The 25718-nt window shown below is 35.3% G+C and overlaps 6 protein-coding genes across 6 annotated transcripts; 1 reads left to right on the top strand and 5 right to left on the bottom strand.

Annotated features, from left to right (window-relative positions):
• The first annotated feature begins 911 nt into the window (after positions 1–911).
• Positions 912–4705, top strand: LOC114726803 (GDSL esterase/lipase At4g01130). Its single transcript, XM_028913517.1, is given in 6 exon segments — positions 912–1143; positions 2964–2981; positions 2984–3172; positions 3295–3449; positions 3593–3863; positions 4393–4705. Coding segments are annotated over 6 exon segments (1134 nt in total). The 3' UTR covers positions 4662–4705.
• Positions 4706–5406: 701 nt separating this feature from the next.
• LOC114726802 (uncharacterized) lies at positions 5407–6300 on the bottom strand. The gene has a single exon (XM_028913516.1). The coding sequence runs from the start codon at positions 6298–6300 to the stop codon at positions 5407–5409; it is 894 nt and encodes a 297-aa protein (XP_028769349.1).
• A 4788-nt stretch (positions 6301–11088) lies between these two features.
• On the bottom strand, positions 11089–14025 carry LOC114726800 (protein CURVATURE THYLAKOID 1A, chloroplastic). The gene is made up of 5 exons (XM_028913514.1): positions 13779–14025; positions 12550–12644; positions 12305–12412; positions 11881–11952; positions 11089–11363 (listed from the first exon to the last, which is right to left on the bottom strand). The coding sequence occupies exons 1-5, from the start codon at positions 13918–13920 to the stop codon at positions 11298–11300; spliced, it is 483 nt and encodes a 160-aa protein (XP_028769347.1). The 5' UTR covers positions 13921–14025; the 3' UTR covers positions 11089–11297.
• Positions 14026–15250: 1225 nt separating this feature from the next.
• LOC114726798 (mitochondrial uncoupling protein 4-like) lies at positions 15251–15819 on the bottom strand. Its single transcript, XM_028913511.1, has 2 exons — positions 15410–15819; positions 15251–15323 (listed from the first exon to the last, which is right to left on the bottom strand). The coding sequence occupies exons 1-2, from the start codon at positions 15817–15819 to the stop codon at positions 15251–15253; spliced, it is 483 nt and encodes a 160-aa protein (XP_028769344.1).
• Positions 15820–16775: 956 nt separating this feature from the next.
• Positions 16776–17665, bottom strand: LOC114726801 (eukaryotic translation initiation factor 1A). Its single transcript, XM_028913515.1, has one exon. It carries the CDS (start codon positions 17506–17508, stop codon positions 17071–17073), a length of 438 nt encoding a protein of 145 aa, XP_028769348.1. The 5' UTR covers positions 17509–17665; the 3' UTR covers positions 16776–17070.
• Positions 17666–18742: 1077 nt separating this feature from the next.
• Positions 18743–22967, bottom strand: LOC114726799 (BTB/POZ domain-containing protein POB1-like). The gene is made up of 6 exons (XM_028913513.1): positions 22546–22967; positions 21678–21802; positions 20936–21055; positions 20782–20845; positions 20390–20669; positions 18743–19841 (listed from the first exon to the last, which is right to left on the bottom strand). Exons 1-6 carry the CDS (start codon positions 22793–22795, stop codon positions 19028–19030), a joined length of 1653 nt encoding a protein of 550 aa, XP_028769346.1. The 5' UTR covers positions 22796–22967; the 3' UTR covers positions 18743–19027.
• Between the last annotated feature and the right edge of the window lie 2751 nt (positions 22968–25718).

Raw genomic sequence — 25718 nt, 5'->3', positions numbered from 1 at the left:
AGAGTATTCATATGGATAATTTAAAAAAATTATAAAATATAAAATATGTCTTATATTTAGGATCACAATTAACTTAACAATTAGGGTCTATGTTAATAACGAGAGGAGTACTACTTTTCCCTTTAATATAAAATTTATCTTATCGCAATTTGCATTACAATGTGAATTTATATTAAACACTAGAAGTTTTTTTTTTTTGCACGGACGCATATTAATTTTATAATTAGGATCAGAGGTAGTAGCTTATAAGTAATGTTTTAATTGTGATTTACGGAATAAGAATAAGTATATAAAATGAGTTTTGTCTTTACTTATGTAATATATATTTATAAGTGCTTATGAATGCTATTCCGAGTAGGCCATAAGTAACTTTCTTTCTTCTTTTTTTTTTTTTTGGGCTAGATATCAACTAAATCGGGACCATGTGACTCACTGTTACTCTTGATTAATTCTTCAATTATATTCCATTTCTTGCTCTTTATATTTGATAACGAATGTTTTCCCCATTTTGTTGCCTATATTGATAATGGAACGAGCACATAACACACAGAAATACTGACAAAGGCCCTTCATCGATCAGTTTTTAAACTTCAGTCACTGTTAATCATCTTGTTTACTATTTTGACACTTATCATTTATTAGGACGTACCCCTATTTGTGTCGAGAAAGAGATCGAGAGAGAGAATTCATTTTGTCAAGAAAGGTGCATTTGAGATAAGAACAGAAGCCAAATGTTATTTGAAGCGGATTTAATTTCAGTGAGAGGCATTTTAGAAATGCATTCAATTTTACAAAAAAAAAAAGGATTATTAGGACAACACTTTCTATTTAAATCATATGCATATACAAGAAAAAGGCCCACTCTATAATGCATACATTACAGAACTGTAGAGGCACTATCTTTGGACAGCATGCGTGAATCGGTGGCAAGCGTGATTCTGGCGGTGGTGGTGCCATTCTTGGTGGTGGGTTCGGTTCAATGTGACTGCCACTTCAAGGCAATCTTCAACTTCGGAGATTCCAATTCAGACACCGGTGGCTTCTACGCAGCATTTCCGGCAGAGACTGCTCCCTTCGGATCTACCTTCTTCCACAAGCCGGCCGGAAGAGCTTCCGATGGCAGACTCATCCTCGACTTCCTCGGTAATTTCATTTCCTTCGATTGCTTTTCTGAATTCGTTATCGTCTTTGTGGCTGCGAAGCTTGAACACGATTTGAATCAGCCCCACGTTACTGCTTCTTCTGTTCTCTTTTTCGGCTTCTGATTGCTATCATAATTAGGGTCGTAGCCTCAAGTATTTCTTAACTTTCATAAATCACTTGGGTCGAAGAAACGTTTTGAATGATTGTTTCTTTAAGATTTCAATTTGAGAACTCAAAGTTCGTATCAGCCTCCTGTGGTTGCTTGGTTGCTTGATGGAAGCTCCGGAAATGTAGAACAGCGTGAAAATAAGTTCTCAGAACGACAGAAGTCATTCAAACAAACGAATCTAGCCCACATAGGCCCAGCAATGATTGGGCCGTACAAATAGATTATAATCAATATTATAAGAGTATATACTCCATTACTAATTATAAGACCTAGTTACCAATAAGAGTTGGTTAGTTGGTAAGGAGTGGTTCATAACCCATAAGGTCGTGAGTTCGAATCCCTCTGCCGATGTGAGAACCTTGTTGGTGGGCGATCTGTAAGTACCTCTGTAAACGTTCTTTGAGCTTAGAGGCATACTTTGGTCCTGGTGAGTCTCCGAGACCCAACTCACCTAAACTTTTCTGTACCAAAAAAAAACATAAGACATAGTTTGTGGATTATAAACGAGATATTATAAATAGGACCGGAGCTAGTGTATATGTATTGATAAAATAAGAGTATATATGGTGATACATATGCTTATTAAAAACAAGTTATATTTGTTTATCTTAAATACATTTATATGTTCTGAAGTTATTTAATTTATTTTATATCAGTAAAATTGATGTTTTAATAATGTCTGTTTCATTACAATTACTTAAGCATCTCTATATTTCGTTGAAAATAAAATCGAGGTTTTTTGGCACAATAGTATTCATTGAGGAATTTAGCTTTGTCCATTATCTATCTAATTAAGAACAATATTTCAATTCTGAGCCACGTTAATTTCATAAACAGGTAGACGAAAAATTTTAGTAATTCTAAGTCTGTCAAAGTCGTGGTCTTTTAAGTAAAGAAAGATTCAGTATAATTTACCTCTTACCTCCTATCTTTAATATAAGAGTTTATTTAATTTTCATTTTAATTTAAATATAAGATCTCAATTCATTTATCTCTTATATTTATTTATTTTTTTTCTTAAGGTAGTTTTTATAATAATGATAGTTTTAACCAATATACTTGATTAGTAAAGATATTTGATAGAAAAGCCAACATTTACTTATTATAAATAACTAATTTAATTAGTTTTCTTAATCTATTCAAATTAGTAATTAACTCTTATACCAAAAATCGGAAATGTAGTATTTTTCAGGGAAGAACAAGAGCAGTTTATTCGTCATATGGTCACGGAAACCCACAGTTTTAAAAGTTACAGCGACGGGCCGAATAAAATATGTTAGGAATTAAGATATTGGGTAGTATAATTTTTCACAAGCTGTGATTAGTCACGCTCCCCCCCCCCCCCCCAAAAAAAAAAAAGGAAGGAGATTAGTTACGCCTGATGAACAAGTTTAGCTCCCCCGCCCTGTAATGGTTGGATATTCATTTAAAAAAATAAATAAACTTCTCGTAAAATATAGTGAATATTTGAGAGAATACCTGTAGTTTTCGTCTATTTGCTTCTAATCCTTCTGTACAAGAAAATGATGATGATGGTTACGGTTATTATTCGCTTTTCTAACAATGATGATGATGATGATGTTGATATCGTTATTATCACCCTCTAACTGTATTTTCTGCGATGAACTTTAAAAACCATATAAAATTTCAGCTCAAGCACTGGGATTGCCGTTTTGAGTCCTTATCTGCAATCAATAGGATCTGATTACAGACATGGAGCCAATTATGCAACATTGGCATCTACAGTTCTTCTTCCTAATACCTCTCTGTTTGTGACTGGAATCAGCCCCTTTTCTCTCGCCATTCAGCTCAACCAAATGAAGCAGTTCAAAGCCAAAGTTGATGAAGTTGGTCTCCTTGGTACACTCTCAACTATGAATATTTAGTTAGACATCTATATTAAGCAGTTCATTCATTTTTTGGGTTGTGTGAATCTTTTCTTTTCTCTAGTTTATAAAATTCTCATTTTAATTGTTGGCTAGACCCAAAACTTCCTTCACGGGATGTCTTTGGAAAATCTCTATATACATTCTACATTGGGCAAAATGACTTCACCTCCAACTTAGCTGCCATTGGTATTGGTGGGGTGAAGGAATACCTGCCTCAAGTTGTTTCACAAATTGCTGCCACCATTAAGGTGAGAGTATCTTTCATGTAAGAAAGGGTTAATACAACTTTAAAACTGGGTTGATTTAATATGATCCAAACTAAAACTGCGGTTTACTAGCTTTCATGTCAAGTAATGTTTCTTCACAAGTTGCAATTTTTGGTGGATTATAGGAGCTATATGAACTTGGAGGGCGCACATTTCTGGTGCAGAATCTTGCACCAGTGGGATGTTACCCTGCACTTCTAGTGCAGCTTCCTCATGAAAGTTCAGACGTTGATGAGTTTGGATGCTTGGTTTCTTATAACAATGCAGTGCTTGACTATAACAACATGTTGAAGCAGACATTGAACCAAACCAGAGCAAATCTTTCAGATGCTTCCATCATTTATGTGGATACTCACTCTGTGCTGCTAGACCTCTTCCAGCACCCCAAATCTCATGGTACAAATTGAAGATAATATTTGGTTAGCCAAAAAGAAAAAGAAAAAATAATTATCAAGTTTAAGCAAGTGTTTTAGAACGCAAGATAATAGCTGTTTCCAATCACAAATCTCCAAAAGGCAAAGGGAGATGAGTGTAGAATTTTTTAAAACTGATGGTTTTTTTATAAGTCTCAGTAAATTGAAACTAACTAAAAAAATGACTATTTTGTGCATCAGAAGTCAGAATATGTATATCACCCTCAAAAAAAGCATTTGTTGTCATTTATATATCAAAATTTAATTAAAAATATCAATATAGATGAAGGGTTAATTCAAGCGATTGGGTGGATAAAAATGAATGTTCAACTAAAAAAAATCATTTTTATCCTTTAAAAAAGACAATGAGTTATATGAATATGGATAGATATGAAGTTTCTTATTATATCTTCAAACAATTAGATCATCATTATGTTGGATGAAGTTTAGGTATTTGTGAACTACTGATAAACCAAAGTGCCTTAATTAAAGAAGTGGTTGTGATGGAACAGGGCTACAATATGGCACCAAAGCATGCTGTGGACATGGAGGGGGAGACTATAACTTTGACCCAAAACTTTACTGTGGAAACTCCAAACAGATTAATGGAAGGACAGTGACAGCATCAGCTTGTGATGACCCATATAACTATGTAAGCTGGGATGGCATCCATGCCACTGAAGCTGCAAACAAGCTTATTACTTTGGCTATTCTTAATGGTTCCTACTTTGATCCTCCTTTCCCTCTTCATAAACTCTGTGATCTTCACCCTATAGGCTGAACATTGCAATATTCCTCAAGCCTTCTTCCTTGTTTCAAAATGTTACAGCAATTACTCTCATCAATAAAAGAAATTGGAAATTCCTATTACGCACCGTTTTCCTTAGAAAATATTTATTTGCACTTGTTAGAAAACAGGTCATCTGTTATATAGCTTTATTGAAGAACTCTATAGTTAATACTTCGGAATCTTATTATCGAGTCCTAAGCATACTTTGGGATATTGGTGTTAAGTTCATATTTTATAAAACAATAATAAAAATAAAATAGCCATATTTTCTTTCTTAAAAATAGCTACTAGCTCCGTCCTAATTATAAAGTCTCGTTTGAAGTCTACAAATGAGGTGTTATAATTAGAACTAGAGGTAGTATATTGTTTTTTTTTTTTCAAAGAAATGTATTAGGATTTTTTATGTTCTCTCAACTCCCCGGACGCAAATAAAATTAGGTGGGCATCCTTTGTTTGAGAGAAAATGTAAGAAATGAGCTGTGCTATTTATTGTTTGAGAAAAGTATTTGCTAAAAATTTTACATTAATATATTGATATGCACTATAAACAAAAGCATTAGACGACCAAAGAATAAAAGGATATATTTTAAGCTGGCAAAAAAAGGGGATATATTGTGGGGGAGAAATGTGTGTGTGTGTGTGTGTGTGTGTGTTTACTCAAAGAAAAAGACCCGTATTACAAAGAACACGTGAGGGAATGAATGTTTTTGTTTTACTATGAAGTAAAAAGAAGCGTTCAATTCTCAAGTGCCGGCTGGGTTCTAACCATTGAGGCAGCAGGCATTTTGCTCTGTCCAACCCAGAACTCACCAATAATCACATCTTTTTCTGATTTTTCCTCCATTTTTTGAATCTTCCTTCTCTTCATTACCTTAACACACACAAAAACGAAAACCACGAACAACAACACAATCAACCCACTTCCAATTCCTAATACTACGATCCACCTTGTCCTATTATTATCCTTCTGCCCCTTGTCTTTAGCTTCTTCCAGCGATGGAACCACTAGCGTGTAGTGTCCTTCGCTACGTATCTCACACACAAATGGTTCACTCATGTTCTTCAGTCCAACCAACCTACCGTCATTACCAAGCTTTGCACAAATTGGTTTTTCTCCCCTTTTCCCATGAACCCAACTTCGAAAAAATCGAACTTTGATGGGATTCTTTTCTGGGATGCTCAAATTTAGCCTTTGACTTAGCACTAATCCTGCTTCTGAAGTATTATAAGCCATCAGACTAAGAACTGGAGTTACCATGGTGTGATTGGGAACATCGTAGTAACGAGATGACCAGTTTCCAAAGTTTTCAAATACTATGGCTATTCTCTCGACGTGAGGCTCTGGTTTGATCATAGGTGGGAGATTGAAGTGACTATAGTTCCCTCCTCTTAGCCTTAAAGAACCACTTCGAACTCTGAGAACTGAGAATTTCATGCCTGAGAAGTTAGAAGGAAGAGGAATGTTGTAAAAGGTACCTGTACGAGGTTTTGCTATTTCTCGGTTTGCTTTGTCACGAACAAAGGCTTCTAGAGATGCATGGTCATAGGCTTTAGACTCTTCGCTGAAACTGAAGAAGATGATGAAAGAGACGATGGCCCATGTAATTTTCCGACATTTGTGGAGATCCATGGATGTCATTTCATGTCACCCCAGAAGCTTTCGTCTGTCTCTAATGTTGAAATATTGCACCCCCAGAAAAAAAAAAAAAAAAAAAGCTTTTATGCAAGATTTCTTATAGCATTCTCCTCCTCTTCTGGTTTTTTCCTGATACAAGTGAAAAATACTTTCCTTTGGTTCAGAACGTAGAGAACAGAGTCTTTTTAAACAGTTTCCCTTGTCTTCCTCTTGCGATTTTTCATGATTCTTTATACATAAAACGAAGTAGTTGCAGAAAGATGATGTAATGCAGGCGCAAAACTATTATATGATATAGTTGAGCAGTTAAACATGAATCGCCTTAAACAGATTGGGTTCTTTAAAAAAAAAAAAAAGTTGTTGGTTCCATTACGTATGTTGGATTCATGAAGGACAAGTGCAGACAATGGGCTAAAATAAAAGAAAGAGATGATTATTAAGTAAGAAAAATAAATATAAATGACTTCTCTAAATCTTATTTAGGGGTGTTTGGAATGGCCAGAAAGCACTTCAAAAAGTGTTTTTATATAAATGGAGGCAAATTTTCTCTTATATATTAACTTTGTATACTGTAAAATTATTTTTAAAATCATGACTTAGTTTTCATTTAAATATCTTTTTAATATTGATATGTCCTAAGAAATTTGATATTTACAAGTTTGACTTATAAATGATATAATTCAATTTGTGAATATGAAAGTTTGATTAGTAAACATTAAATTGTTAAATTTAATATGTAAATGAAACAATCCCACTGATAGATATAAAAGTTAAACCTGTAACTATTAAATTTTTTGAGATTTATTAATATTAAATAAAATTTAGAGACTTTATTTATATTTAACTTTTTACCTAAGACTTATAGGTAATTCTTCTCAAAAGAAACGCAAATATGTTATATTAATATGACATGATTTCACATTCTTTTCAAAGAATGATTTGGTCTAATTATTTATTTAACATTTAAGACGACCCACGTGGATTTTATACCTTCATGGAAAAGCTGTTGGCATTTTCTTACCTAACAAATATGCTCCCTTTTTGGACTCCAAAAAAATGATGATCCCTTTTAATCCCCTTTTCTTAATTCTCCTCTCTTAATTATACCATTAGAATTTCTCACCTACAAATAAAAGGAATTCGGCTCGGCTGGAATATGGTTGGATTTGCCGATTTGGTGCTTTTTATACATTTATTTGAAATCCTATAAAATATAAGAGTAATTATTTTAATATGATTTTTTTTTTCACGTACAAGATAAGTACAAATCCTAAAAATTGAGTCATTTTCATTCCACCCAACTACTGTATCTATCTCATCTTGCAAATGAAATTTATACAGTCCAAATCTCATCTCATTTCATTTTTTATTCTTAAATTTCTAGGGTCAAATCCATTCTTCTGAAAAATAGTAGTTATCTTTTTATTTTGAACTTTGCATATGTTAAGATATTAAAAATATAATAATAAAATTAAAATAAATTGAAAATAATGGATGAGATTGAGAGCTTCAATGAATGAAGAGAAAAAAAGAAAAGAAAAGAAAAGAAAAGAAAAGAATGATGAACTTTGTTGACTTGCGCAGAAATGCTCATATTATTGTTGTTTATTTCAGAATTGCTTGTGGCTGTTTATTGGTTGCTTCGACAGCTAGTGATTGATTATTTGTTTGTCACCAGATTCTTGTCTAATGTTCGTTTGGGCGGCAAACTTCCTGTCGTCTTTTTCAAAAATATTTTTAAATAACTGATAAAGCGGAGTTAACATATAATTTTTAGTCGATTAATTAATGCTAATTTGTTTAAGTGATTTGATTCTTTTTATTCACACAGTGTATATGTGTAGGAACAAATTCTTCTGGCCAAAAAAAGAAAAAAAGAAAGCAAGCGTAGCGCCCCTAACGTAGGTATAAAATTAATGTTGACACCTCTAGGCTTTGAATCTAATGGCTCAATGATCAATTTATCTAAACTCTCAAATTTTTATAAATAATAACTGCTGCATCACGAACAAGCAATCACATATTCACCTTCACCTACAGCCATGTATTGTCAAAGTTGGTGGAAGAAACCCCTTGTCCTCGAGTTCAGCTAGCGAAGAGGTCAGATACTCTCACAATATGGAGGAGGTTTGATCCTAAAATTAGTTAAAAGATTCCTATCTGCTGGGCAAGATTAAAAAAAACTTGCTTGTCATGCTTCTGTACTCATAGGAATAAGCCCTAGTAGATTATAAGTCAGTTTTCTTGCTTTTAGATTGTAGGTGAGTCCAATCCTTTTTTATAATTTGCTTGTCAAAAAAAAAAGTTGATGGAAGGAAAAACTGTTCACTAGTTTGATTGATTGTAGTATTTTTATAAGGGCCGAACTGCTACTTATTATTGGCGTAACAAATAAAACTTCTAGTTATTGGCAATATATAAAACTTCCCTCATAGCAATACAATAATATTCATGCAAAGATTACCCAAAAAAAAAAAAAGTGAGAGAGAGAGACACGAACACACCATAAAGCTCTAGTTTTTAGAAGTTTTATTTGATTCCCAATATATATATATATAATTTAAATCTGTGAGCTGTTTTGCTTTAAGAAGTACAAGAAGAAACAGATTTTCCATACCAACTCTGATTGGATTTTCTCTGTTAACAGTGACCCGCCAGTTATATTATATCAATTGATGTGGCGCTGTCACCGTCGCATCGCCTAATGCTTATGCGACATTTCGTTGTAGTCGAAACATTCATTTATTTTTGATATTTTAAGGTATTTTATTTATTTAAAAAAGCAGGTTTTTTCAAGGTACAGCTGGGTCTAAGAGTGGGTCAACAGGCTAGCTCAACTTACGTGAACTGATCTGCCACGTGCTGAGGACAAAGTGATCTGGATTGGGCTAGGAAACTTTTTGATGGGTCAGAAGTTTCTAAATTCTACGTACGGATAGGATTAGGTTGCTTAACCCACACAACCAATAAAGAAAGAATCTAAGAGAAGGGATTAATTTCTCAAAATGTGATAAATTAATATTTTAATTCCTGCTGGTAGGGATGAAAACAGGTTAAGCTAGATTAGACTTTGTCCTTAACAAGTCATGCTTGTCTAATAACAAGTTGGTTTGAGTTTGACCAATGGTCTGTCATAAGTTTTTTTTTCCCATTACAAGCCTAGCTTGAGTTTGTTAAGAAGGCTTAAAATTTTAAAATTTTCAAAATGCATAGTAAAAAATACATGGAGTAATGAAAAGTCAAAATATACATGCTATGTAATAATTATTTTTTAATATTATCTTTTATTTAAATTTTAATGTAATAAGTACTATTTTAAATATTAATTATAATGAATATTATTGAAAATAAGTTATAATTATATGTTAAAATTTAGAATAAGACTGTATATAAGTACAGAATGAAAATTAAAATTAAAATAAATAAACAGGTTAAGCAATACATGACTAGTTTAATAGGCTTTTTAAGAAGCCTAAGCCTAGCCTGTTAGACTAAATATCTCTTTAAAAAGGCTTGAGCTTGTTTCTATTTTGAAGCAAGCTAGGACACAAGCCACCTAGCATGTTTACGCCCTTGCCCGTTGAAAGAGATGCTCATATCTAGTATCTAATAGTGTCTTGAACAGAATTATCTCTAATATGATGGTACTTATGTCAAGCCAAAACCATACATAACCCCTCTTGCGTGCGTTCAGTAATTGAAGGATGGGACAAGCCAGCTAAAAGAAGTACTCCCTCTGTCTCTTATTATAAGATCTATTTTTTTTGAATGGGTTTATTCCCTTTTATAAGATTTTTTTGGGTTTTTCTAAGCATTTAATATATTATTATCTATTTTATCTATAATCTAATCTATTTAATACATTCTTTTTTTTTTATTTATCTTACTATTACTTTCTCACATTTACTTGTTTATATATAGGGGTATATTTGGAAAATTTTTTTATATTTTTTGACATATTAATTGCTTTTAACTAATTTTAATTGTTTTCTTAAACCGTATAATTTAGTTAAAAAGATCTTATAATAAGGAGTTAAGGAGTATTTAGGATGAGTTCATAAAAACCTTCTAGAAGTATAAGGAACATACGCATGTTGCTATGAGAGAGGGGAGGTGAACGTCACTTTTTGGGGGGTCTACAAATGATCTATTTGAGTGGAGAAGGTAATCCTCTCACATAATTGGAAAACCTATCATGTTTTATTCTTAGAGTTTTTGTCCTATTGAGGTTTCAGTGTCATTGTGTGAGGTTATTAATCTTTGGCTAGAATCTGAAGTGCATTCTATTTCCCATCCCTTTCGTGTCATTTGTTGCTTTAGTAGAGTGCACTTTGTGTCTTGTTTCTGTACTAGTGCAATGTATTTCTTATGACAATATACTTCATCTTGAGTTTTCATCTCGCGTTAAACTTGTTTTCCATTCCGAAAAACACTGTTAGCAATAGTAATTTCAGGCTGATACTATGCCAAAACTACACGATTAAGCAAGCACGTTTGTTAGTTTCCTGTTATGTAGCTGCCACAGCATTAGCTCTAGGACTCGAGCAAGATTTTTAATGGGCCAAAATTTTCTCAAACCTATTCTATCTCCAAATAGGTTAGGCTGGTGCTTGCAAGGTGTATTATCTGATGTCTGTCATCTATTGTTTCTTAGAAACAGGCTGCGCATGCTAAATTATACCAATGTGCATATTTTGCCGACAGCACACAAATTTTTTTTTTTTTTTAAAAGGACAGCATGTCAGAGTTCTCTTATTGCCATAAGCAGAGTTAACCCTTCAGTCACTATGGAACAACCAATCATGGTTTCCACCCACAACCGCACTATTAAAAGTTGCTACACATTTCAAGAATAAGTCAGCTTGATACAAGAGTGATAAGAGGTTGAGAGGAATTCTATTCTAACACCGAAGGATACAGACGCCTCTTAAAGCAGACAAAAACAGATAGTCATCAAAGAACATCTTTACTTCCCACTCACTATAACACTTCTATTCAGTTCCAGCGATTTTCTTCTTGATGTCCTCGATGTCGGTAGCTAATTCCTTTCTGCTAGACTGTATGGAGAAGCAAAATTATATTATTTATAAGATCTTTTTCTAGCAAAAATAAACTTGCCTAGGGTTCACATGGTTAGCCTAAAAGATAGGAATTCTGATTGCAGAAATAGAAGATAATAGCTAGATCCAATGCGCAGAATAAATCCTTCATCATTTTGACTGAAATAGCCATCGATAAATGGAGAAAACTTAATTATTTGTTACCAGATCTCAAATAGAAGTGTGATGTGCAGAAGGACTTAAAAAAAAATCAATCATACAACATTAAGCTATAAAGAATATTCATGTGCTGCCCTACTATAGAAGAGCCTGATAAGTGATGGCAAATTCCTAAGAACTTTCACCTTTTTTTTGTCCTTGATTATTTTAATGTTATCATTTGTCTTCAATTGGTCATTTATCAAAACAAAAAGAATCAGTATCCAGATCAATGCAGTTTCACGAATATATTTTGCAGAAAACAAAATGCGTATGATTCCAAAGCAGTAGTGTCTCCATCGGGCACTTTACCTACCTTAAATAGAAGGTAGCGGTAGACAAACCATCCAGTGTAACCTAGCCCTACCAACTCCATGATTTTTGGAAGCTGAAACATAAATGAAATATTTCAGATGAGTTCACAAAACTTCTGGAAGCATAAAGAACAAAAGCATGTCAGTTGGTTGACTAAAAAGCAACCAATCGGGGACAAACTTTTGGGTACAACTGATCTATACAAAATGAAAGGGCCAAATCAGTTGTTAATAAGCATGAAAACACATAAATAAACACTTCAGAGACAGGAGCACTTCTAACTTATACCTATCTGTTTATTTTTGATTGGCTGGGTCTACTATTCTTTCCTTCTTTCTTTCTTTCTTTTTTTTTAGCAGCAAAAATCTATGTAAGAACCTCTTCTGATTAAACTAAAAGTTTATTTAACAAGAATAATGGCTTACCAAGGGAAGTGAGTTGATGGCACCCACAAGAGTTGCTGATAGCCAAACAGCAACAATAGCCCCACCTCCGTAAAGAAGTACTGTAGATTTGTTTTCAAGAGCATCCCACTGATAATAATAAACAGAGGATATAAGTCCCACTTGATTACAAGACAAAAGCTGCCGGAGTTAGGATGAGATTTGCCAAAAAGAAGATTCAGGACAAAATAAGAATGTTGCGATTAGCCAAATCATAAACTTCTTGCCTTTTGCTTCAAATCCGTGAACAATTCACTCGGATCCGAACTAGATGTTTCCTCTGAAGAAGAAGCTCTGGTTTGAAACAAAGACTTCCGGTACTCTGAAAGACCGGAAGCAAGAAGAAAAATTAAAACTTGTTGAATTGTTTGATAAGTAGACATCATATCTTTCCAACTACTTGGAATTTCATGGGTTCATTATTCTAGAGAATCCAGTGAGGAGGATAAGAAGGCTGTGATCAATGTATATGTTGTATACATTATGCCAAGTAAAATGTATTATGAGTGAAGAAAGAGAAAAGAACTTCGGAAGAGAAGGTAGCCAGAAACAAAAGATGAGATGAGAGAGTTAGTTCTTAAAATAACAATATAGAACTCTTCACTTGCTAAAAAGAACAATATAGAAACAAAGAGATTAAGAAGGAAAGGAGGATATAAGAGATTAATTTGAGTCGGAAGATTTTATTTTATCCATCAGAATTGTGATGACACAGTACCAAATACATAATATCTTGGTTTAAGTGTCATATTCAAATATATAGAAACAAAGCAAGGATACCAAATACAGCCTGTAGGAAAAAAACAAATAAAATGGGATTGAGCTCAATAACATATTGAGCTCGGAGAAACAGGGGGTAGGTTCAATATTCCCCTATCCAATTTATACCATTTAGAAACTCTTGTGACCGTCTTGATTAGCCTTCATATGCGGCTGCCAACTAAAGCAGCTCATGCCAACAATAACCAGTTTCAACATTTCGACCTCCAGAGCCTACTGAAAACGGGTATCGGTAACTCGTTTACATATCAGAAAAGGTGATTGAAATTGATTTGAACCTTCTAATGCCACACGAAGATGGTCATATGAGGAGAATGATGGACAGCACCTTCCGATTTTTACTTTTGTAATTAATCGATTTCTCTGTCCTCAAACTCAAATGATCATCACCTCACATACGAGAATTGAAATCCCATTAAATATAATTAGCACGTAAATGGAAAGAACGCACTAGTTGAAGACGGGCTACGTTCCGTTTTACGAACAATGTTAATTATATTATGTTATAAAATTCTTTAAATGAGAAAAGAATCCAGAATACTTTTAATGATTCCGCCCGAAGTTATTTGAATATTCGTTCCTTACTTTTTTTCAGAATTAAAGTAAAAGATTTGCCAATTATTATAGCATCCAACCGAATTGTGAATGAAATGAAACATGAAAATCGGAACAATACCTGGAAATTGCTTGACGGAGGTAGAGAAAGAAGGCGTGGAGAGGCGACGAGGAAGATAAGGCAAAGCAGAGCAACGAGTAACAGTGGTGACATTGGTGGTCGGAATCCGAGCGATTAAGACGGTGGCCGCCGCTGCCGCCATGGTTAACTTTCAAGTCCTCGATGGGTTGCCCGGACTTGGATAGTTGTGCGTCTGAGGTCTTCCTTCCTTTGGTTGCTCGTAGAGAACTTCCTCCTCCTCCTCTTCTTCTTCCTTTTTTTTTTTTTTAAATTATCGATGGGATAGCCATCTACCATAATATGATTCGGGGCACCAATTTCAATTCTCGACACGTGGAAAAATGCTAGTTTCTAATTGGTTGACTCCCTATCCCAAAAATCCACATTGCAGGAGCACTCCAGCTCTTCGCTATAAAAAATACTGATTCCTCAATCCTCGTGCACATTTTTCGTACTAACTTGATGTAATTCCCATATTTTCCATTAATATCGAGAGCATTAAATAAAAGAGGTTTTTTTTTTTGGATTACTCCATCCGATATTCCAGGGAAATAGGCGTTTTTTAGCCGTGACAACGTCCCCAAACTAATCCGGATTCGGGGGCTTGCAAGGATCCATACGGACGGCGCCCCCTGGCCCCTTGGAGTGCTGCGTTCTCACGTCTCGAACCCGAGATCCGTGGTTAAGTTAGGACGACCCCAGCCAGTCGACCTAACCCCGCGGGATTAAATAAAAGAGGTTTTTAACAAAGTTTCAAGTTCAATTATTCATGCTCAAAGTTTGGCCCAAAAAAAAAAATTATTCATGCTCAAAGAAGCCATTATCTAAAGTTCAGGCTTCTTTGTCCATAATTCATTCAATACTCCTACATAGTTACATATCTCATACAAGAGAAACATGAGATCTTGGAAACTTAAAACCATTAATCTCACCCCTTGAAGCTAAGACATCATCTACCAAAACAAAAGAACTCACTTTAGATTTGTATTAACATTGTATCGACAAATTCTCAACGCTGATGATCCATCCTCCTCTACAATCAAGAATTAAATGAAAAATCGAGCTCTGCCATGCCCGTATATCCTGTGCCAATGCTATTGCTTTAATGGCGTGGAATGAATCATGGAATCCAATCCCTTCCTCTTTTTGCCCAGAAATCAAGTCCGCTTACATAAGCCAACCAACAAGATGAAGGGCCAAAACCCCCCACCCCACTGCGGGGGGTTAACATTTACGTAAGGCACGTACCCCTAACTTTGAAGGCTAGATTTCCCAAACTAAAAGAATGTTTGGGGTGAAAAAATACTTCCTGGGATAACCAAATACTCCCTAACAATCAAATTCTTGAGATTGAATGGGTTAATACAAGTTTAAGCCCAATTTGGTATTGGTTCCTAAAATTTTAAACGTGTGGTATTGATCCTAGAAATTGTGTCCATTTTAAACCGTTAGTTTCTAGTATCTTAACACCTCTAAAATCTTCTGGACATTAACACCGTTAACCAATAAGGTGGATACATAGCTGCCTTATATGCAGCACATGACCTGGACATGAAATTTTCAAAAAAGAAAAGAAATGGACAATCAAATGCAAAACACACGCATGACAGACGCTGAACACACGCACAGACACTGCAAAACCCATAGGCAAGTTCCTCTTATCTGGGCGATCCATTTGTCCTTGAGCACATCGTAAAGACCCATACGAGTGGTGGAATAGTGTGTGGTGGAGCATGGTGGCTAAGACACCGGAAAATAGAGCAGAAGCACCCTCGAAGTGAAGAATGTACACACTAATTGATAGGGGTCCGGCTTTGGAACCACAGGCTGCAATGCCAAGTAAGGAAGAAGCATCCACTGGAGGAGACTGTGTGGGAAGGGCAAAAGCAGGACGAAGATTATGAATGTTGTGAGAATTAACAGAAACAGAGACTTGCTCGCCCTGAAGCTGCATCCGAACTTTGATCAGATCAAGCGAATGAGTGCGACACCCAGCAACAATGGACGCGATAACACCCTCAATAAAACTCTTAACACCCATTTCGCTTGTCGAAGATTTGAAATTTGTATGTGCAGAGAGAGAGAGGGCAATGACAATCATTTTCTTCTAGTGTCCGTGAGTGCCTTCTTTTTTTTTTTTTTTTAAATTTCACGTCCAGGTCACATACCACATATAAGCCAACCTATGTGTCCACCTCATTAGTTAACGGTATTAATGTCATGTCAAAAATTCCTAACAGTGTTAAGATACTAAGGACTAACAGTCTGAAACGGACATATTTTCATAAAACCGGACCCAAATTTGAAAGATCAAAATTTGTATTAACCCTGATTGAATCCTCAAAATTTCTTGCTGCAAATTTCTGGTAGAGTTGGTGGGAGAAAGAAAATGTACGGGGCTGTGCTCTTTCTAAATGTACAAAACCAACATCCTAATATTGCCCCACTAGTCAAGAAAGCAACCAGAAAATTAATGCTAAGCGACTATACTGTCCACCCAATGATTTATTCACCTTGTTCCCCAATCTAACATACATCAGCAACTCTGGAAAACCGCTAGACTACCATAAATGATTCATCTCTCAGGTGATTTTAGTATTTTCAACATCAAACCAAACACAATTGGTGGTAGAAGTGATTTCAGACGCATCCTAAAACTAGTACATACTAGTTAGTAATTTCCATCAGGTTCAACATAACATTGAGAGAAAACCAACAACCAAACTTCTTCACCACCAGTCATGCACTTCTTTCCCCATTCGGGAAGCCCAGCATACCAATTTAAATAAGATATTCTAGCTCTTGCTAACATCCGAATCAAATTGTCATCAAGTATTACAATCTTGTTGTCAGTAGAACCATCATCTATAAAATACTCTTCACCTCATCATTCACAAACAAAATCACAACACAAGTATGATCGAGAACCAACAACGGGAAAAACAACCTTGCGAAGAATATCCATCAATCCAAAGAAAAACGCCGCACCGAACAGTATAGTCAGCAAAATGAGGGAAATCATTTGATTATGAATACCTAAAACATACAACAATTCCAAGCTGCCAACAGAACAGTCAAACTAAAGAGATAACAGGCTATTATTGCATTAATTCACCATGCAAAGGTCATAACATGTAAAACTCAGGCATACTAGAGCTTCAAATATTACAGATCATTTAGCATCATATGGCAATTAAAAGGAAGAAGAAGGGGGAGGGGCGCAATTAGAACGGAAGCTGTGGAGACCGTGATCGCCGAACTCGGAAACCCAATCCAATCCAAACCCAAGCGCTTAAATTTTATCAATATCCTCGTCCTCAAACTCAATATAATCGTTGCCAGTGCCGTCATCCTCCTCATCCAATCCACCACCAATACCCTCGTTGAGCCTGGTGTTGTCAGGCAACTCTCCATAAGCCTTCAACAGCCTAGCCTCATCGGGCATGTACTTGAGGATCACATCGGCCTTGTCGTCCTGGTAGTCCCGGAGGCCGACGAGAATTATATCACCGGCAGCGATCCAGACCTTCTTGTGCATCTTGCCACGGATATGGCAGAGCCGCTTGGTGCCGTCGATACACATGGCCTCGCACCGGCCGTTGCCTAGCATACGGAGCACCTGAGCGTACTCTTGGCCGTCTTCTTTGAAGACGAGCTCTCTCTTCTCATCGTCGGCTTCGTTCTTTCCTCTCTTTCTGTTCTTCCCTCCCTTACCCTTATTCTTCGGCATAGCTTCCGCCGCAGAAAAAACCCTAGGTTTCGATTCTTGAAGATGGCTTTTTCTCTGGTAAAATTCTCTTCTCTGGAGAAGTGAAAGAAACCCTAGGATTTTAATGCGAGGCCGACGCCAGATGCCTTGCTCCCTGCCGAACCCGGGTCTATCCTTTTTACAAGTAGCGTAGGGCAATTCCAGGAATAATAATATAGTATGCTCGTAATGGACGATTTTGCCCTCAACAACTTGCCCGATGTCGGCAAATGGCATCGTGGGCCTAACCGTCAATTACTTGGCTTTCCATTTTTTTTTGTCAGTTGATATTGTTCGGGCTTGCAACTCAATCGCATCAAACAATGTCTTAAATATCTTTTAAAAAAAAAATTCAAAAAAATATTTCTTAAATTTTAAAATCCCAAACACTTTTATAATAATTTACTATACTTAAAAAATAAATAACGATACATTTTTATAATAATTCTTGATTTTGGATTATAAAATTTAAGAGGTTTTTTTAAGGATTTCCTAGTTTTTTTTTGTGCAGGGTTATGAGTTTAAATTTTTCATAGAAAGTATAAATTTAATTTATTTTAAATAATTTTTTATTTTACAAGATAAATACATGACAGATACAAAGCATAAAAATGATTTCGGAGAGTGATAGGTCCAATTATTTTGATGGGAAAACTAATTAATTGCACTTCAAACAAAATTACTCAAAGCATACTTACTTTGACTTATACAGGTTAATAGAATTCTATTCAACTACTAACAGGGGTTGGGTTTAGTAAGAAAGACTAATTCCCCATAATATGGTGAATCAAAATTTAAATCCGTATCAAGAGAAGTATTCACATTTAGTATTTTACAGAGTTTCAAATCAGGTTGCCTCAACTACTCTTAAATTTTTACTTGCTCATTAATTAATGACGACATGCACCTTTTAAAATGATTACTAAAACATTCTCTAATGACGCGTATTTTATCCATGCAGAATGAAGTCAGCTCCAAAAAATCAATTGAAATTAATTAATGTCGAATTCTAATTGAAAGTAACAACGGAGTACCCATTACCGAATCCCATAATATTTCCAAGTTAAGCGAAGTTGTCATAATGTACAAGAATAACAAACTAATTGTTCCGCATCCTCTTTTCTAAGAAAAAACCAATGCATTATTCTTTTTTCATTTTTAAATTTCGCCGATAAAGAATAATAAGAAATCATTAAGATGACCTCTAAAATCAAAATAAACCAAATGGGAAAAATGAAAGCATGTTAACGAAAGTCAGTTTCCAAACAGGACCTGTCCCTTCCTGCACCTGCTCAAGCCCATTTACATTTTTTCTTGGGTGGCTGAGCACGAGAAGATCCAAAAACCCTCTGATTTCATGCCTCACTAGCCACCAAAAGGCACTTTGCCTGGATATTTTACATTTTTAAGATTCCATCAGTTTAACATAATATGAGTAAATAGCCTAAACAAGGTCAGTCATCAAGTGGATTGAAAAAGTTCTCAGAATATTTAACGGATGTCAGTGTCTGACAGTGAGCTCAGCTCTGAGATGGAGGACGCCGTTGATGAAGAAGAGACTGTCCTCAGCCATAAACGAAGTCCATGGAATTGCAAACAAGTTTCTGTAGCCCACAGCCTTTCCCCCAGTGAATAAGTAATTACCTTTGTACTTGCTAACAAACTCCTCAGTCGGCCTTGACCTTGCGGCAAATTCATAGTCGACGGCAAAGCTAACTGAACCCTTTTCCTGCATGCCCAGAAACAGTCCAAAACAATGGAAAGAATTCTGTTGGTCCATGTTGCAATGTGCTGACAGGAAAAACCCCTGTCCGCCTAAATGGAATGCCTGAGAATAAACCCGGCCAGAAGGGAACAAACTGGCACACTCCTCCCGCTTTAGATCCAGGTAAACCACACACTGTTGCCTTGGCAGTTCAAATTCCACCACCTTAACAGGGCGATACTTATATGCCCGCTCAGCAAAACGACGATTCAAGGCAGCAGACTCCTCTGCAGCCAGTGAGCGCTGGCGGTGTGGAGCCTCAGCCTTGAAGAAGAGGGCCTCAAGGACAAGCTTAGACGCCACTTCATGGTCAAAGTCATTACAAGTCAAAACCTTCTTAAGTTTTCGACAAGTCATGTAAGGGAAGCGAATTAAACGTGCAAGCCGTGCACCCAGAACTTCTTTCCTCTCCTCCAGCTTGGGATATTGCACTCTAGCCCACCTTAACACAAAGTCATAAGCAGCATCTTCTGATGCAACCTGAAGATCATCACTAGACAATATTGCCTCAATTCCAGCTAAGGGCAAGCCCATTACCTCATCCTGGAACCTGGTCATATGCAAAAATAGTTGGCATTACAAAAAACCACATCAAGAAAAACATGGCGCATGCAACTACAGCAGATGTTCTCCCAAAACTAAATTGATGTCGGGAAATCGTATATGAGCAAGGGGATAGCAAAAGTGAAAATTAGAAGTATTAGAGGTAAGATGAAATACGTTTATGCAGATTATTAGATATGAGTATCAATATATACACACACACACTAAAATGCAAATAGCACTATTCACAAGTTATAAACAATCGATCAAATATATCTAGAAAAATAGAAATACTTATATTTATTAAAAACAACTACAATGATAAATCAAACTAGAATCATATACAAGACTAGTTTTCTCCCACAGTCTGGTTGTTTTAATCCTACAACAAGGTGAGCTTTTCCAACCAGGAAACAGTGATTAAGAATGGGCACGGGAAATAAAATATGGAAAAGGAAGATGATATGTAAATAATAAAAGATATAAGAGTAGTCAGGTTAGTTACAGGTTAGCTAGCTGGCCAATGACTATAAATAAATGGTTTACGAGCATTACTTGGTTATATCCTTGTATCTAGAAGCAAGATACTGCTTTGCAGCATCAGTCAATGGTTGGACGGCCTCAGCCATCAGGACACTCGAAGGAAGATCCAGGTAAAGCAATGCAGAATCAGGTGTCATGGGAATATTCCGCAACAATCGGCTGCAGTATCTCATGCATGAAGCAACTTCAAACTTGTCAGCAGCCATCAACACATCCAGCAAAGCAGCTGGTGTAGTGGTGCTCAAGGTATTGCTGTACATAAAGTTCAGAAGCTCCATGAGAGCAGCCTCCTCTGTAGCATGCGAAAGAATCATGATGTTTGTAAGGCAACTAATAGCAAAATGACAGCATATTAGAGCTGTCGGAAAAAAATAGAAAAGAAGAAAATCATTTTATGTTTATACCGGAGGCACTAATTCTCAGTGTAACATGTCTCTGCTCGGACTCCTTCATTCCATTAGAGAAAAGCTACAAAAAACAAAAGTAAGTAAACACACATTTTTGCAACATACGGCCTGCAAATGATTCAAATCTACCCCACAAAGAAAAGGCATCTACCTTATAGAAGAAAGGACTTTTAGCAGCCAAAATAGGAGAACTGATGTGTAGTGTCTTAACCCTCACAACTGTTGAGCAATCCATGCTCCAGTTTGAATCATTGCTATTTCCAGCTTCATCATCACCTATGAGAATAATAGTCACACAGGAAATCTAGGTTATGGAATGTATTATAGAACCTGTAAGGTAAGTTTATAGAGATTCAATAGAGAGAAAAAAAACCCGCTCAGTGCTACAAATCTTTTAGTTTATCATATTTCTTTTATATACCCGTAAGAATATTTAAGAACAGTATAACTGGAATGAACGTTGGTGACCATCCAAAATACAGGCCTTTTGGTTCACCATATCTCCTTTCTGACCATAAATTGCAACAGAACGAGCAACAACTTGAGATATGGAAAAAGATATCCTCTCTTGATGTAGAAATGAGGATCATGTTCAAGAAGCATTATTTACACGCCTTCCGCTGCCAAAAAAATAATTCTATCATTCATTGACTTCTTTCATGTCAGTTCTTTATCTTCCCTATCATAAACTTGCTTTATTCGCAACGGAACCTCAGTATGCAAGCATTTATTTGAGAAAAGGTTGAAAGACAGTTATTAAATCCTCACCATGACAGGGACTTGTTCCAGACTTGAAGGATAGACATGAAAAAGAAAACCGATAAAAAGCACAGCATCTTAATCAAGAGCACAATAACTAAGATAATGAGATTAAAAGCATAATTAATTCAAATACCTGAAGGGCATTCTTCAACCATTGCAACAGCTTCTTCATCTTGATTTTCACCGGCAACACCATCATCAATATCAAGTTGGTTCCCATTCAAAATTTGCTCATCAGGCAATATCGTAAGATCCGCTACAACAAGCAAGAGAGAAAAATATATAAAAATATTCAAATAATTTAAAAATATAAAATATATACTATCTAGTCTATAAACTCTGTAGAAAGCAAACTATTCATTGGCGAAAAAAGCAACCCACCCTAGACGCCACGCAAAGCATGGGCAGCGGGCTCAGTCCTATTCATTTTAACAGTTATCTAGTAAATTATAAAATGAAAATAACCAATAACATTTATATTTTCTAGAATATTCCATATTAGCCATGGTATGAGACAAGAAGCCAACATGCACCGGCAAATATTTATAAATAGAACCATGCTTTGGTTTTGTGCTGGCTCCTATTCTAAAAGTGCATAATCAACAAAATCTAAATAAGATTACATGGCATATGTGCTCGATTCTTTCAAACGGTAAAAGGAGTTTGAATTCTTATGGTTTCGGGGAGCAATGAAATGGGAAGTTAACTAGATTTTCTTGATTACAACTAACTTTCTTCTCAAAAGTTCCAATATGCAGCTTTCGATACCATTATGATTTACGATTTCGAAACCCTAGGTGAAATAACATCTTGGCGGTAAATGATAGACAATGACTCGTAGAATTGACCCCTCACAAGATATTTGAATTAGTGGGGTATCCAGGAATGCTGAAATGAGAGGTTAACTTGATTTTCTTCTTCATTACAACTAGTTCTGTTCATCTAAAATAAAATTTTACCCAAACAAAAAAGCATAAAGAAAGATATAGAGAGGCATACTGCTGTCCTTCTTCGCATCCTCCCGCCTTCTCTTTCGGTGGCGAGCCCAATCGGCGATGGTAGCACAACAATCGGAATCAGGGCGAGCCTCAGCAGAATCCCCCATGATTTCGATCCGGAGAATCCTATCTGAGAAGTTACTGTCGTTGAAAGCGAAGCCAAAATCGGCGTCGGAAGGGGAAGCGCCGCCGGAGTAGTCAGAGTCCATGACGGTTGCAGGGTCAAAGAGATCCGTATTGAAATCCTTCATCCTTACGGGTAAGCCTCGCCCAGAGAAGGACGAGAGCAGAGGAAGATAACGCTAAGCGAGGCCCACAGGTGGGCCCAGAGCGGGAGGACGAAGGATGAAGGAGGGAAGGGTTTTGTTGGATTCCAGAAAGGTGGGCGGTGTGGCGAAGAAGAGAGCGTTTGAGAAGCAATAAATACAAAGCAGGAAAGCCATGACTCCTTTTGGTTATGCGTGTCCTTTGATTTGGTTTGCTTGTTTTGTTTGTTGCATATCTGTTAGTTCATTCGTGACAACCAAACTTCCCAAATAATAACTAAAATTAAATTTTACCGTAACCCAAAAAAATAAATTTATCGCTCTCCAAGGCGGAGGCGTCAGGGAAGATATAAAGATTTTATAATTTGAATAAAAAATTGGATAAAATTTTAAAATAAAAAAGTCACCTAGTTGGAAAAAATAAAAAGTCATACTATTTATGGTCACAAAAACAATCAACATCTGAGACAGGGTTACATCTTAGGGTTTGGAATTACTATTATTTGTTGCTATTAATTTTAAAAATTTTGACTGTAATTTGAAAAACTTATGAATTTTTTAATTCAATATAATAATTAATATGTTTTTATTTCCTTAACTGAAGAGATTTGTGGAATTGGTTAAGGGTAGAGATTCAGCAAATTTTTTTTAGAAGGATTAAGTTGTATTCACTGCCTAAAATATTTTTTTTAAGCAAGGCATGTGATCCTAAGTATTCTGTTTTTTTTTTAAGGGTTCTACAATACTTAATCCTTTTGAGAATATTGAACTTTGGCATTTTCAGGTGAAATATTTTATTGTTGTTAAATATAAAATTCATTGACAGTTAACCAGCAAACCCAACCTCTTTGTGTTTTTCTCCCTAATTTTCTCCCCCTAAACATAGCTATCTTTCTATTGGAGATAATCATTTTTTAAACATTGTTAGTTACTAAATATGTATAAATATTTTTCCTAGAAGACTCGACTATTAGTTCATTATACTTTGAAAGACTAGTTAATTTTACAAAATCTAATCTCCCTACTTTTTTTTTTTCCTTCTCTCTTGTGTTTAGCTGTAGTATAGGAGTCTTGGGCAAAATTGACTGGGGTGAAATAATAAATTGTTCTCCTGCGTGAGAGCCCATAAGTTAAAAAATCCACGCATAAAAGCTACTTTAAAACACTGTAAAAAGAAAATGCAAGGGGTAGCTCCCTTTTGAAGTTCTTAATTTTTCTGATTCATTTCATCAACACTTTGATTAGTAGCAACATCAAGATTCTGAGATGGAATTAATGTCTTTGAAGCTGTGATTTTTACCTATGCCCGATGACGTTTTATAACTATTTTACAAAATTACTGAACCATGGTATGCTGAGACTCTGAGATACCACTTACTAGGCTATGCCAATCTACGACATTATTGTGGGCACCAGAATGATTTGTATATACAAGGAAACTTCTCCTATATTTACTTTCTACCTTAGATCGTTTCTGCCACTGATACTTAAAAATCTAAAAACTGAACCTTAATATAACAATCATTACTGCTCAGGTCACTGTCATTATTTCACATAACTAGAATTATTATTATTATTTTATGAAAAGGAAAAATGCATTAACTTTAAATTATGAGTTCACAAGGCTGAAGTTGTTAGTAATTCTTAAAGCAAAGCGGTCATCAATCCACCAACACGTATAAATCTTAGAAGTCACTATAAATTAAATTTTATATTTAAGACGGGAGTTAGTAAATCTTAAGAAAGTAGTTATCAGGCCTAAGATGTTATTGCCAATTCATATAATTAAAGTTATTGGTTGTTAAGTGAAATAACCATTTCATATGAATTAAAAGTGAGTAGTTATTCAAAAATACTAATCAATGATGATACAATTAATTAAGAAGAGCAGATGTGTCACAGTCGTAAACAAGATAAACATGTACTCTTTTTGTCTTTATAATATAGGACCTAATTGTTAAGTTAATTTTAATTATAAATATATGATCTATTTCTCATATTTATTAATTTTTTTTAAATTATCCCTATAAATATCCCTCCAACTATAATCAAATAAGTGATAAAGGGAGGATATTAAGAAGGATGATTATGGTGTTTTAGGAAAAATATATCATATTTTTTGTAATTAACTAACTCACCAAACTTTCTAAATCTAATTAAATTAGTTAAATAGATCTTATATTAATGACCAGACAGATATATTTTACAGTTTACATGTTTGCTAATAAATAGCTAATTAAAAAAAGGGGACCAAATCTAACGGTGTTATTTCTCCCTTTCCCCTCACTTCCTGTCGTGTTTGAAACGCTTCATCGGGTAAAGGTAAACAGCAGAATCACACGGCGTCGTTTTGACTCCTTTGCCCATTCAGTCATATCCTGAAAATATCAGAATACAGTAACATAAGTTTGGGGGGCGGGTGGCCGGGGGAAGCAATATAGACTTCTTTTTTTTTTTTTTTAATACAATACACAAATGAAATTTACGAAACAAATACAATAATAATAGGATTGATTTTTTTTTTTTGGGCCTGAAATAATAGGTTTGATTAAGGATCCAATGTTTGACTATTCCGATAGGACTGACTATAGGGTGGTTGAATTAAATTAATGAAATTTGAGTTATGATCCATTTAGATTAGAGCAGTTGAAAGCAATCGCTGTGATGAAGTCAGACAGAGTAGGCGCATGCCATATATTGCCATGTGACTCCCAATGAAAGAACATGATGAAAAGAACATGATGAAATCACCTTAAAATTGCACTTTGCCATTCAAATAAAAGGTGTTTTTGTTGAACATTTTGCCAGATTGTCATATTTAAAAGGGTGTAAAAAAAAAAAAGCCTTTAACTTGAGTACGCCTCAACTCATAAGGAGAAAAAATATACTCAGTCCAGTTTTAAATATA

Source organism: Neltuma alba, unplaced genomic scaffold, assembly GCF_004799145.2.
Source record: "Neltuma alba isolate B1F8T4 unplaced genomic scaffold, ASM479914v2 tig00012403_pilon, whole genome shotgun sequence".
Lineage (NCBI taxonomy): Eukaryota > Viridiplantae > Streptophyta > Magnoliopsida > Fabales > Fabaceae > Neltuma > Neltuma alba.
Note: the sequence above shows the minus strand (reverse complement) of the source record. Positions and strands in the feature narration are given on the sequence as shown.